Source organism: Schistocerca gregaria, chromosome 3 (assembly GCF_023897955.1).
Source record: "Schistocerca gregaria isolate iqSchGreg1 chromosome 3, iqSchGreg1.2, whole genome shotgun sequence".
In the NCBI taxonomy this organism is placed as follows: Eukaryota; Metazoa; Arthropoda; class Insecta; order Orthoptera; family Acrididae; genus Schistocerca; species Schistocerca gregaria.
The window spans coordinates 226,524,428-226,539,720 of NC_064922.1; the positions used below are offsets into that span (position 1 = coordinate 226,524,428).

General features: G+C 39.2%; 1 protein-coding gene across 13 annotated transcripts in view; it reads left to right on the plus strand.

Annotated features, from left to right (window-relative positions):
- The window catches only part of LOC126354835 (formin-like protein), a 406,363-nt gene that overhangs the window by 351,136 nt on the left and 39,934 nt on the right, over positions 1-15,293 (plus strand). For 7 of the 13 annotated variants that reach the window (XM_050004791.1, XM_050004790.1, XM_050004785.1 and 4 more), the window contains 2 exons: positions 518-761; positions 10,564-10,835. In XM_050004791.1, the coding sequence (XP_049860748.1) occupies positions 518-761; positions 10,564-10,835 (516 nt within the window). The remainder of the gene's footprint in view (positions 1-517; positions 762-10,563; positions 10,836-15,293) is intronic. The other 6 variants (XM_050004794.1, XM_050004789.1, XM_050004798.1 and 3 more) reach the window with 1 other exon arrangement.

The following is a 15,293-nucleotide window of genomic DNA, read 5'->3' on the forward strand; positions in this document are numbered from 1 at the left end:
TCAGGACTAATGGTTGGTTTTACTGGAGTAGCTGGAAATGCCAGAAAGAGCAAATTTATCTCAGCAATATTAGCTTTCTGCAACATGCAAAGTCCCATCAATAATCAGTAAATCTTAAACTTATTAAATCTTCAACATTAAATTTGATCTACGCACCCTTGTACCTCTACATCTGTACGTTGATAAAAAAGATTTTATTTGTGCATATGTCGCTGACTTTCTGTAAATTTCTGATAGCTATATAAGTAAATATTTTAAAGTCTATAGAAAAAAATAAAAGGCCACATTAGGCAACATGTTTCAGTGAAGGTTATCCTCATTACTTCAACATTCCCCCCCACTTTTCCCTACTGTTTATTATTGTTCTCCCATTTCTTCCACTGTCTTCTGTTGCCTCATTGTCTGAAATTTTTTTTTGAATTTTTCCTTTTATTAGCTGGCACGTGATCTATTATCTAATGATTATGTGCACAGTTTTCCTTTCATAGATACATCACCATTAAATGTTTTGCCTCAGGCACATGACAGGCTTGCAGAACTGGAGCGAGAGTCACTGGCAAAGTTAGCAGAGTTGGAGACGGAATTAGCTAACGTAAGAATGGAGCGAGATGCTCTACTAGAGGACCGACGGGCTGTCGATGAAGAAGTAAATACATTGCGCAGAGTTGTTATGCAGCAGCAGCAGGAGAGTCAGAGCAGGCAGTCAATGCTTGAAAGTAAGATCATTGAGCTTGAGACCCTCAACAACACTTTGCCAAGAGGTAATGTAGTTACAGATGTCTTCTGGTCTGTGTGTAAACAAGATGTTACAAAAATATTGCCATCATGTGATAAATGTATGAGTGGTGAAAAGTGTACATATATATAAAAAAAATCGGAGCACCACACGAGCTTCTTGATTACAATACCTGCTTGCAGAGTTTTTTACTTAACATCTTAATTGTACATTGGAAATAAATGGATATTACTAGTTAAATTTGTAAGAGCCATATTTTTCCTTGTATAGAATTTCAGTAGTTTTATGTGTAACAAAACAATATTGTTTATTTTTGTTGCAATGAATGTTGATAAATCTAAATAAAGACTTTTACTGTAGGACTATTTGTTTCTTCGAAACAAAAGAGAATAAAAATATCATCAAGCAACATTGCATAAGTCCAGCAGTGCACCAAAATGATTCAATCGTAAAATGTAAACATTCACAGCCAGAAATGTCACACTTACTAAAATAATCCGGGCTATTATGCAATGGTTGAATGCATTTAATTAAGAAACTCAATGTTTAGTCCCTATGTGCAGGTGCCATCTTAAAGAGCAGATAGAGCTTCTGTGAATCTCCAGTTCACCCTCTGGTTCTCTACTAAAAGATGGCAAAAATTCATTTTTGAATAATGTGCCCTTGTAGTAATGCCTCCTCTATCAGTTTGAAAATCCTCTGTGCCTTTCTTGAGCCATATACCTGCTTGCTTATTTCTGACAAACTGTGGAATAGCTCGGACTGGTCTCCAAGAGAGCAGAAGTGTGGGGGAACACAAAAGTAGTCAGTAGCAAGTCAGGATTATAAACTGCGATTCAAAAGTAACTGTACACACTTAATGTGTTTTATGTATGCATCAAAATAAAACTAAAATGTTAGATAAAGTTCTGTCTCAAATTTCTTTATTTCAGAGCTATACAGTGGAGTAGGGATCACAAGTGCAACACAAAATTCTTTCTTCTCAGAAAGTAGCAACAGGAAAGAACCCAAAATGCAACACAACTATGTGCTGTAAATTTACCCCAAAACATGTCCAAACTGATGTCCATTTAGACGAAGACAGTGGTGTGCTCGACATCTTACCACTCTTGGGGTGTTGCAGACTCCATTCATCTCATTCTGCGCAGCTGGACAGCCTTCTTCAGTTCATTGCTGTAGTTGTGCTACATTCTCAGTTGCAACACCATAAATGAGCTTGTTGGAATTGCCCCAATGCTAGAAATCCAGAGGGTTTATGTCTGGAAATCTAGCAGGCAAAGCAATGGCCCTTCACGACCTATGCACTAATCAGAGTAAGCAATTATAATCCCATGCCTCGTGACTGATATGTGCAGGCCATTGTTTTGTGTAAACCACAAGTTAGTAGGACATCTTGAAGCAGACCATCCAATTCATGTTCCAAAGCCGTTCACACACTTTGCCAGTCAGGTGCTGTGGAATAACATGTGGTCGAAGTAACTGATTCTCCACCATACAAGACCAAATATTCACTGCAGAACAATGTTGTTATTTTCTTGCTGTAGTTACATGAGGATTCTCACACACCCACAGGTGCATGTTACAAACATTCTCAATATCCACACTGGTAAAGAGGCTCTCATTCATAAACAGTACATGACGACCAAACGGGATCAGAAGCATGTTGCTCATGTAACACCAGACAGAAATTCGGACTTCTAGGGTAGTCTATGGGTGTCAGCTCCTGTACATATTACATTGAGGTCTTAAAGAGCTTACTGTAATGGTCTGACACTGATAACCATTAAAAATAACTTCATAACTGAAAAGACATAACAGAAATAGTGTGAGCTTGGGTTTCCCAGACTATGTTAATGTTATCATGTAAACGGAATGAATTCTTCTAGTTTCCTATTGCACCTGTTATGCAGTTACCATTGTCAGTTAAATACAATAAACTAAGACTCATTCTCATGTTTAGCTGGTGCAGCAAGTAAACTCTTATGTGGCAATAAATGGGCATGGCTAGGAGTGAACAAATGCCATTTACCTTCCATTTCTGGATGATACCACATTAAACGAAGTGTTGGTACAGCTACATTAATTAATTTGAAGATAGGTGGTAATTTTAAATTATTATTGGGCAGTACTTCAACACGATTTACCATTGCAACCTACTAATATCTATTGTGTACTAAATAGAAGTTTCAACAGAATCACTGATTTCACAAGTGCTCATAATTATTCTATATCTTATTTAATGAAACTCATAAATACACTGGCAAAAAGCACCTTTGATAATACATTTACATTAACTTCACAACTTCAGGCATTGTTATTACCTTACACTGAACTTATGGAAGACAAAACGGAATATACAGTATGTTTGTTTGTTATCGCCTTCAGCCCAAAGGGTGATTTGATGCAGCTTTCCAAGTTATTCCATCATGTGCAAGACATTTCATCTCTTCGTAGCTAGTACAACCTACATCTGTTTGAACCTCCTTACTATTTTCGAGTGCTGGTTTTCCTCTACAGTTTCATTCTATCTACCCATCTGTTCTTCAGCATTGTTCTATAGTCCCACACTTCAGAAGCTGCTTTTATCTTTTTGACGGAACTGCTTATCATCCATGTTTCTCATCGGTACAAGGCTACATGTCACACGAATGCCGTTGGAAAAGGTTTGCTAGTATTTAAATGTATATTTAGATTTAACAAATACCTATTTTTCAGAAATATTTTTCTTGCTGTTGCCAGTCTGCATTTTACGCCCTGTCTAGTTTGGTCATCATCAGCCATTTTGCTGTCCAGCTAGCGAAACTCGTTTACTACTTTCAGTACATCATTTCCTAATCTAATTCCCTCAACATTGCCTTATGTAATTGGCTTACATTCCATTACACAGGCTTTACCTTTGTTAATGTTCATCATATCACCTCTTTACGAGACAGTTCATTTGGAGCCCAAATTCGTCTTCCCTGAGGTTGGCCTCTACTAATTTTTCCATTCTTCTATAAACAATTTGTGTTAGTAGATTGCAGCCATGACTTACCAAATTGGTATGCAACATAAAATTGATATTAAGTTTTGTATTTGGTTTATTTGGATATGAACATTGTTTCTATTGCAAATAAAATGTAACATGTTTATTTGTTGGTTTTTTGAATGAGGGCAATCAACTAATCAGCAAAAAAAGAACAATGAAGATGAAGATTTAATGACCCATTGAAGTCTGGGTAATTAGAGATGGAAAACAAGCTTATGTTTGGGAAAGAGCAAGAAGGAAATTGGCTATGCCATTTTCAAAGGAACAGTCCTGACACAAACCATGGAGCCATGAATAATTTGGAGAAATCTTAGTGCACCTAAATTTTTTTCGCTAGAAAGGGATTTGAACTCCGTTGTAGTGTTTGGGGAGGAGGGAGACCAGAGAGGTATTGCTGCATCTCTGTGGCAGAATGGCTCCATTGGTAGAGCATTTGCATGGAAAAGGGGGAAACTACCAGGTTCAAGTCCTGATCTGGCACACACTTTTAATCTGCCAGGAAGTTTAGAGTGTATTTATACTGTCAGGAGAGGAAAGAGTGGGCAGAAAAAGGGAGTCGCTGTCTATGGAACTAGCAGAGGTTTAGGCTAAGGGGATTGGTGTGGTGCTTAGGGGAGGAGGTATGTAACCAGGTGTTACATGTATTAAATGTAACTGGTTTTAGGAGGTTTTCCAGCAGATAGAGAGCAGGTTAGTTGCATGCTCATACAGGACATGGCACAACAGTTGCAGCACGGCTGGTGAATTACATGTTTGCTTTCAGTCATTGCCTTGCCTTTGATCAGGATGGAAATACTTGGGACAAACTGCAGTAGTTAGTGAGTGGTGGGTTTGTGTAAGTTACTGATCTCCTTGTCTGAGAAGTTTATAAAGGTTAATCCATTGTGAACCTAGGGTTGAACTCAGGAAAATGAAGAGAATTTAATAACGTGCATCATAAATATTGGAAACCATATTATTCTATCAGATTTATTTTAGCAAGTTGGCTTAACACAAACATAAATTTTGTTTGTATGGTTGCCTTACATTGTTTATAAATGTTTTGTTATTCAGATTGTCTTTGACTTTGAAGAAGTTATTAACTGAGAGGTGCATTAACATTGCTTCAGAAAAGAAGCAAATTGTATTGTATATTTACTGATTTATTGATGTTTAATGTATGTTTTTATTTTTGATATTGTAGAATGTGCTAAGGTATTTTTTCTTTTTAAATCTAAAGTGCATCTGGGTTTTGTTTCATGTTTATATATGTATTTGATGAAAAATTATTAGAGTTTTTCATATTTTGCATTACTGTTAAGCATAAATACTAATGGTTCTAGTAAGATTTCTGAATTGTAGATATTGACAAGATAGGTTGTGCAGACTACTTCATTAACAAGGAAGAGTAAAGAATAGGAGGGATTCAGACAGTTACCAGGGGCAGTAGGACAAGGATGACTTAGCATGCCAGGATTAGAGGAAAATGAGAGGTAGATGAGATTCAAAAACATGAGAGGTCAGAAGTGGCAGACAGTGCAGTTGAGAAGTCAGTCAAGAGGAGGAGGAAGTGAACAGAAGCCTCTGTGAAACAAAAGAGGCAAAAACAGATAAACAAAATAAGCAACAAATAGTAGAGAAGCAGCAGCTTAAGATAAAAAAAGCTCACAAATATTCTCAAAATGCATATTTTTCATGACAGCATAAAGATAACTAGAAGAAAAACTTGTGGATACAGTAAGTGAGACAGGTTGGGATGCACTGCACCATTGATGAAAAAGAAGCAGACAACAGAAATGATTCATGTAAAATGAGGGAAAAGGGGTAGCAAGAATCGAGCACCTTCTAGAGGAAGTTCTCATCTGCAAAGTTCTGAGGGACTGTTGACAGACAGAAATGTTAGATTACTAGAAAGGTGAAAGAAATGCCTTGATTACAACAGTTGTACTGAAGAAGTGTGCTGTGAAGAAGTGTGCTATGCTATTGCAGTAAATGCTTGGGTCATCTGTGTCACTACATTCTCAATTAAAAACAATGGTGATCATGCTAAAGCAATAAACTACACAGTAATTACCGCCACCGTCTCCTTAATTGTGTGTTAATCTCAAAGGAGTAGAATTTCCAAATGTAAGGCAGTCAGCCATGAACATACTACACAATATTGAAATTTGTAGAGGAGCAGCATAGGTTATGACCTAGATTTGGAGATATTGAAAGGATAACCTAAAGTTTCAGTGATAATTATGTATGGGCCAGCTTCATTGTGGTCTATAACATCAGCAAAATTATATAAGTGAGGGTAGCTATTGAGAGATAAATACTTTCTGTAATGTTGAGAGGTGATTGTGATTCGAGGGTTGGCTAAGAAGGCACAGGAAATCTGGAATGTGATATATTAAGGTCCCTGCACTGATGGAAATCTATGCTTGTCCTGTTTCTATCTTGTAATTTGGAGGTCAATTCCCTGCACAATATTCCCTCAACCGACACAAACCTGTGAGCAAATTAGTGATAGTGTTTCTCCTGAAATTAATAAATTCTTCAGTTGGCAATAATTATTTTGTATTTGAAGAGCAGATGTACCTATATAGATCAGGACTATGGCCACAGGAAGCTGTCCATTCCCTGCACAATCTCTGTTTCGTGAGTTACACAAATGGAACATTCCTAAAATCCATTTCTGCTTCCAATAAACAACTTACATTTGACTTGACAGTGAGGATGTACTGAAATAATCTATTGAGGAGAAGTTTTTCTGTGAAACATGTCCTTCTCTTCTCTTCTGGCACTTCACACAACTTCTAGCCCACAAATACTTCAGTGAGGTATAGGCTCTTATTTGACCATTGACCCTTCAATTTGCACCCCTGGTCTTCTCCCCTCCATTTGCTTAGGCATCCAGCCACATGGGCTCTTTAGCAATGCTGACTAAGATACCCTAATGTCTGCCATTGCCCTTAATACCCAACCAAATTGGGGTATTGATGAGGCTATCCAGAGCACAACTGCAGTCATTCTATTGCCAGGTGACTTAGTGATCCACTATTCATCACCATCCTCCCCTCAGATCACCACACCTTTGTGGACCTCTGAATATCTGTGGCCATTAGAAATCGCAGACAAGTGCTCTCCAGTGTCATAAGTGATAACGATTGATGGAGTATCACATCACTTTTAAACAACTCTATGGCCAGGCCCACAACCTAATAAAATGACAAAAACAAGAATGCTGGGGAGTGTATATTACTATCTTTGGACCACATACCCCCACCTTTTTAGTTTTCGGCAAAGATTAAACACTTTCTATGGATACCAGTCTACCACAGGTGTTCCCCAGTATCTCCTTGAATGGGGATGTGTACATTAACCCAGATGCTTTTGCCAAACTTTTGCTCTGTGTTCTACTTCAGCCTCTGCATCTGAGAATTACCAGTGTATATTTCATGTACTCAAACAATGGGTGGCGTGAATTCACTTCTATACTACACATGTCTGAAACCGTATAATGATCCATTTGGTGAATGGGAATTCCTCAGTGCTGTAGCCCTGACATGGCTCCAGGGCCAGACTGTGTCTGCACTGAAGAACCTATCAGTGGATTGCTACATCATGCCCTTTTCATTTTTATCTGATTTTGGAGTGCGGATGAGTTTCCATCTCAGTGGCAGGAAAATGTGATCATTCTGGTATTGAAACTCTGTAAATAGCCCCTTGAGATGGACAGCTATTGCACTGTTAGTCCCACTAATTTCTTTGCAAGTTGCTCAAACACGTGATGAGTCAGTGAGAGTCTCAGGGCCGTTTGCCTCCATCCCAGGGTTGTTTTCATCACAGCCTGTTACTACCGATGATGTGGTCTGCCTAGAGTCTGCAATCCAGACAGCTTTTGCCTTCCAACACCACCTTTTGCTGCCTTCTTAGACTTGCAAAGTGCATAAGACACCACATGTAGTCACGTCCTCATTACCCTACATGACTGGGTTCTCTGTGACCCACTCCTAGTCTTATACAAAACTTCCTATCACACCATACTTTCTGGGTTAAAGTTGGTGCCTCTCTTATTACACCCCTCCCTGCCCCATATACAAGAGAATAGGATCCCACAGGGCTCTGTATTGTGTGTCCATTTTTCCTGTGGCTATGAATAGTCTATCTACAGCTGTGGGGTCTACAGTGTCACTTTCCTTGTATGCTTATTATTTTTGCATGTGCTTTTGCTCCTCAATTGTGGATGTTGCTGGATGATGACTGCAGGATGCCATGTGAAAAGTGCAGTCCTGGGCTGTTACCTATGGCTTTAGTTTTTTGGCTGCTAAGACATGCGTCATACTCCTGTCACCATTGTACTGCCCATTTGCAACTAGAATTCTACCTTGATGATCAGTTGCTTGATGTGGTAGAGTCTTATCAGTTTTTAGGACTGTATTTTGATGTGGCTTCCCCATCTTCGCCAGCTTAAGCAAACATGCTGGTCACACCTTATACTCTTCATTGCCTCAGTAACACCAGCTGAGGACACAGATTGCTCTGTTTTTTTTTTTTACTTAACGGAGCTCTGAAGGTGCCCTATGTTGATTATGGTGGTCTGACAGAAGACTCGACATCTCCTTTGCTGTTGTGGTTGCCGAGCCCAATACACCATTGTGTGGTCCCACATGCAACAGGTGCCTTCTGGAGTAGGCCTGTGACAAGTCTACTCACAGAGGCTGAGTTCCTTCACTACATATTGTGCTAACAGCTGCAGCTCAGCTATGCAGTACACAAATTGCTGCTTTTGTGGTAGGGAGTTCCAACACCCCACACCAGGGCCCAAGACTTGAACCATGATGACAGTTTGCACTTGTCTCTGGCTCTGGACTGTCCCTTCCTCCACAGTAGCCTTTGTCAGGTAGAGATTGCATATAATGTTGTGTACTCCATCCTTTGGACCAAGTGACTCTGTTGACCCCCAATGATTTTTTCGCCATCTGTTCCTGGCCTCCTCGATGCATTTCCAGGTTCGGAAGTGGTATACACTGATGGCTCTATGGTTGACAGATAACTGGTTTCGCCTACACACGTGCAAGGTACAGTGAACTCTGCTCCCTGCTGAACGTATGCAGTGTATTCACTCCTGAATTGCTGGCCGTCAATCAAGTCATGTTCGTTTTTGCACTGGCAAGATGTTCTTTATAGGCAGTGGCTGCTTAAGGAGTCTTCAGCCTATTAACCAGTGCTACCCCAACACCCATTGGTTGTGACAATCCAGGATCTCCATTCAGACTCCATCATGATGGACAGTTGGCCATCTGCATTGGGACACCTGGTTGCATTGGAATCCTAGGGAACAAACATATTGACCAGTTGGTCAAGTTGGTTCCCAGTATGGCAAACTTGGATGGGGGGGGGGGGGGGGGGGCTTACCAGAACCAGAACCAGAACCAGAACCAGTCATTCGGTCGACACTACATTAATTGTTGGAAGTTGGAACGTGGAATGGTGTGCCCTGGTTTCTCCAGACAAACTGCAGACAATAAAGAGAACCATGACAGTCTTTCCTTCATGCTTCTGGCAGGGAATCCACCTTTCTGTCAGCTTCGCATTGGCTACACTTGGCTGAAACGATGGCCGCATTCTAATATGATGCACTGTCTGTTTGGTGCCCATCTGGTAGTGGCTGACATCCTACTGGACTGTCCTAATTTAGCTACCTTACAACAAAATCCTAAACTTGCTGACACACTGCCTATGGTGCTAGTGGATGATGCCAAACTGAGCTGATCTGGTTTTATGTTTTACTCTTGATAGCAGTTTCTACTCCTTTCTATGAGGTAGGGCTCTTTGGTCTCATTGACTGCTTGCAGTATTGGATGTATGCCTCCTTCACCTGCTATGACCCAGGGATCCCATGGCTGCCCTCACTTGACAGTCTAGTATGGCTCCTGCCCATCTCCGTGTTTTTATTCTTCTTGTTCAATTACGGTTGTCATCGTTGTAATGTGTTGATATCATTATTATCTTTCCTGATATTTTATAAACTCGTCCACACTGCTAATTTTCTTGTGGTAACAGAGGGTGAGGAAACACCAGTCAGATGCGAAGGTTGTGACTCCCATCACATAACATATCCCAGGGGTCACCATCTGCATTCTGCATGGAGCATCTCACCCATCTTACTCCGTCCCACCACTCTTTCACTTCTACTTGCTTCTGTCTCCTGGTTTTATTGATTCTCTGTAGCAGTCCTGTTTGTAGGGATTACTCTAAGGCCCATTTTTCTGGTTTTGATGCATGTAGGACCCGATGGCCTTGCAGATTGGTCCCCTTAAGTCCCATCAATCCAATTCTTATCATTTCTTAAGCATTTAATTTCCCTCCATCCCTTCCTTCTTTTTCACAGATAGATGGTACCAGATGGTGGTAGTACCCCCCACCCCCCCCCCCCCCCCCCCCCCCCCACCCCTGTGTATACTCGATATTACCTGTTTCTGTTGATTTAATAATTTATTACAGTAAACAGTCATTACCTGGCCTTGTTTTTACTTGCTCCTGTTGGTCTGCATGTCAGCAAGAGTATTATGTTCTGATCTCATGACAATGAAAGTTTCGCAGTGAAATATCAAATTAGTAGTCATTTTAATCCTTGTTACAGTGTACTTTTAAGTGTATTTTGTTTCTTTACACTCCTTGAGTCATTGTATTATTAGCCTTGCTCTCACCTCAGATTAACGGAGTTGTTGCATGGTACTTGGTTGTTAGCCTAGACTCCTGCATAACACTAATTTAGACTGTGAACATATTTACCTTTTATTATTATTATTATTCCCTGTTCCCCCTTTAGGTACTGACTCAAATGATACTGCAGTGGTACCTTCTGCACCATCGCAGCCACCAGCACCCCCGCCTCCTGCACCTGCGCCGCCGCCCCCCCTCCGCCCTGCCCGCCACCCCCCTCCCTGTGGTCTCACTGGCAAGGGTTCACCTCACGTTCCTGTTCCACCGCCACCTGCAGGAATGATGCAGGCCCCTGATGGTGCAATGACAATAAAGAGGAAAGTCCAAACGAAGTACAAGTTGCCAACACTGAATTGGGTAGCTCTGAAGCCTAACCAGGTATGTTATCAACAATTACAAATGAGTTCTCTGTTGCGATGGAGGATTTAATATTCTTTCCATTTCCATACTACCACAGATCTTCCCAGTAAAAATTATGAAATGTTTATATGTGAATTTAAAGTTGAATTGTACCATTGGAAAATGTTGTATGGGAGGAGAGCTTTTGCAGCCACAATCAATTAATTGCTGCTTATTGTGTTGAGCTAGTGTGAGTTCTTGTGATTTTCTTAAAAAAATTCTCTGTTTCACCTGTTTAATTGCAGTATTTCTCATTTCTGCTGATCATGTGCTAATAAATATTCGAATATTACTAAGAAAGCAAATAACAAAAAGAGATTTGAATCGGGCACACACAGATGAAAATTGTTCTAGACACAAAGTTCAAAAGCTGGGATATGATGATAGGCTGTGTGAAACCATACTACTTGATGCACCTAAAAGGTTTACAATTGTAAATGTTCTCATTGTGTGCGAATAGAGGGTAGGATTAAAAAGCTGAGGAGGGGGGGGGGGGGGGGTGAGGTTGGTAAATATCAGCACCGAGAGAGAAGTAAAAGGAAATCTGTAGCTTCACATTGTAAGAAGACTGGAACAACAAAAGTAGATTGGAAAAATTTATGTGCTGCTCTTGATGCAGTGTCCTGAAGCACTTTTCTGCCCTTGTACTGTGTGCACCATATTTATAGAGGTTCTCCATTTACCCACTGAGAATTTATACTATTCTAAAATATTAAAGTCAAAGATAAAAATAATTTTAAAATAGTAAAAGGACAAAAGGGGACTGTCCTTAGGCTATGAGGAGTTCAATTATTTCCTCACAGTGCTATACACTGTTACCTTCAATATAACATCCCTTCTACCACACAATTCCAACAGTTTCCTTGTTGCTGAAATTGTTCCTCAGTTGTCCATTTTGTTTACTAAAAAAATGATTGGAAAAGTTTACACATGCAGTTTCATCTACATCAGCATGTATGTCTTCACTTGGCATGTTAACATGTGTGTGACAGTTAATGTTTTTGTGATTTCAAAGGCTTTCCTGGCATAATGTGTTGAAAATCTCTCTGGTTTGTTGCCAGATCTTAAAATCAACTCAATTCAATATTTTGGTGATCCAACTGTTTGTCGTCTTCAGGAGGACACTGCTTCTGCTGATGAGTCCTGCTGAGAACTGATGCCATGCTGCAAATCAGCATCCTATATAGGCATCTGTTCCAGACACGGCACATGTGCTGCCCATCACAGTTGCTGCTCTTCAAGATTGGCAGCTGGTGCTGCCCCTAATAGAACACCAGCCACACTGATATATATCTCACTTAGACGATTTTAGAACACTCGGACTGGCCACATATGGGCAGAGTATGTGCTGTGCACGGTATGGAGGATTATATAGGATGTGATTTGCAGCCTGACATCAGCTCTCAGTGGAACTTATCAGCAGAAGTAGCATTCTCCTGAGGATGACGAACAATTGGAGCTCTGAAATATGGAATCGAGTAGATTTTAGGATCTGGCAGCAAACCTGAAGAGATTTTAAAGTTGATTCTCTTTTACCTCATTACATACAGATTTAAGTAACTGTTTTAAAATACTGGAGTCTTGGTATGTATAAACAGTAAACTGTGTAATGTGCTAATATACTTACAAGTAATATACTTGACACACAAATTGATAATCTTAACATATTAATATTTAATTTACAGATATCAGGAAAAGTTTCCATTTTATTCTCCAAGGATAGTGCTATCATCACACAAATATTCTTTTATTAAGTGATATCATTTCTGCACTGGGACAGAACATAGTTTTATTTTTATTCATACTGAAGTCATGCTCTGAAATTTTAATTTGTTATGAATTTCTGGTAATAGAAATTTAACTTGTGTTAATGAATCATGAAATTTTGTTTCTCATATTGTACACATCTTGAAAATGGTTTCTTGCAAATAATTCTGAACTGTTAAAAATAAGGATTCACAATTCATAAATATGTAACAGGGATAGTTAAAATCTTTATTGTGTGCTCAGTATGACTCCTAGGTTTTTCATTACACATTTCTAAGAGTTGTGTTTTTGTAATTTTTGTATTAAATTTCCATTACTTTTATCCCCCACAAGGTAACTCTATACCTTAAAATAAAGTAACTAGGGTAGAATACATTTCTTGCATTTGTAGGATTTTGAGAGAATCTGCTTCCTTAAGTTATAGGTTTTTGTGAGCGATTTGAAAATCATCTAATTTTAAATACTTTATTTTAGTATTAGTTAGGTCTCCAGCTTGTTGATCAAGTATATTCGTAACGGTTGAAAGAATTTGATCTTTTTTTTTTTTTTAATTTCAAATAGCCACAGGAGTATTATCTGGTAAATTTAGTGGTAAATCATTAGTATAAAATAAAGTAGGATTGTGCTTAAAACAGAACTTTATTAGACTGGTTGCAAGATTGTTATCCAGTCTGAGAAACTCCTTGAATCTGATAGTGTTTTGATTCCTTTCATTTATTGCTGTTTTACATACTTTTTCACCAGGTCAAATACCATGACTAATGGCTTATATTTCTAATTAACAGTGTGTTGGACAGAGGTTCATGTAATTAAATTGTTTGTGAAGTCGCATAAGACTCCTGCAATCTTTTGAAACTTAGCCATAGATTAACAAGTTTCTCTGCAAATTCTGTGGTGGGGCATGTTATATTCTTAGTTTTCTAGAAGCCAAATTGATTTACTATGATGACATTAAAAATTTGTATCAAATGTTCTTTTTGGGTAGTGGCAGTATGAAGTGGCAATACTGTTTTCAATCGCTGTAGATAATATTTGGTGAAAGACATTTGTGTCAGAGTATAAAATTCATCCTGAACCCTAGATAAGAGTGTGTAGTCAATATAAAAATTATTTTTAATTCTAATATTGTGGCTGCAAATTGCACAGATAACAGTAAATCTATTCTTGCTATTAACCTCAAATACCATTAGGGAATATATGTATTGGTATGCAAGATATCCCTGGAGAAGTTTCTGCAAGATACTTCATAATGAACTTCACTCAACATTGTTATTGCTTGCTTCAGTAGAACAAAGACTGTTTTGACATTACCAACATTGTGTCGTCATCTACATCTGCACCATCTGTACAAGAAGTTAGAATACTGATTTTATTCCTGGCTGATAAGCAAAGTCGGTGCAGTAACTACGGTGGCACCTTGAACTAACAGCTGTAAATAACAGATGTGCATTCGACCTCTTAGAGTGAGAAGGCAGTATTCAGTAGTGTATGTTCAGTCTTAGTGTGTCAACATTGTTGTCACAAATTTGAGTGGTATGGAGTCTGTTTTTTTTTGCAAGTCAAAAATATTCCATGAGCCTGACTACCTTGGTCATGACTTCCAGTGTTTATCATGACTACCAGTGTCGATCAGAATCCATGCTGGTTAGTATGGAGGAAATCATTGTGTTCAAGATACCTCACTGTGTTTGAGCTCAGAATATGTTGTAAGATGAGAAAATTGAAAAATATCAAAGCTGTTGGATGGTAGTTCTGTGGATCACTTCTGCTACCTGTTGTAAACACATGTGACTTGTACTTTTATCATGCTACCAGGTACAGTTTTTGTTGTTGTTGTTGTTGTTGTTGTTGTTGTTGTTGACTTTATGGGATATTATGGTTAAGAGGTCCAAACTCAGCTGCAAATTCTGAATGTAATGTGATGGGGAATTTGTTGAGCCCCGAATCTTTATTAAGTTTCAGAGGTTTCAGCTTTTTCTCAGAGCCACAGATACTAATATCTGTATTGCTCGTATTTATGGTGATGTGAGAATTAATGGTGCAATACTCCTCGATTTACCTTTGTAATGGAACATTTGAAAAATGCAGTTCAGCATTTATGGTTTTGCTTTGCTACGTTGCTTCAGTTCTTGTGTTATCACGAGTCTGTCCGTTAACTTCAGTGCCACAGAGAACCATAACATACAGACTGAATTTCTGTGGCAGTTAAGTGCTACTGTGGTAGTCATTGAACATTTTGGTAATCTTTGAACGTTTCACACATAGCCCTTTCAACAACAGAATGCATTTTCCATAGCCTGTCTCGGACTATAATCATATACTTTATATTCAGTCTATTTATTGTGCAGAATGTTCTTTACTTTCAGTTTATGCCATGGGCACTCCCATCACAAACATGTTCTTCTAGGTACATGTATGTGCACTGCTTTGTCAGCTATTCCTATAAACTCGGCCACTCTTTCCCTACATGCTTCTGCCCAAGCTGAATGTTGTGTATGTGCGGATGGATATGTGTGTGTGTGTGTGTGTGTGTGTGTGTGTGTGTGTGTGTGTGTGTGTGTGTGTGCGCGAGTGTACACCTGTCCTTTTTTTCCCCTAAGGGAAGTCTTTCCGCTCCCGGGATTGGAATGACTCCTTACCCTCTCCCTTAAAACCCACATCCTTTCATTT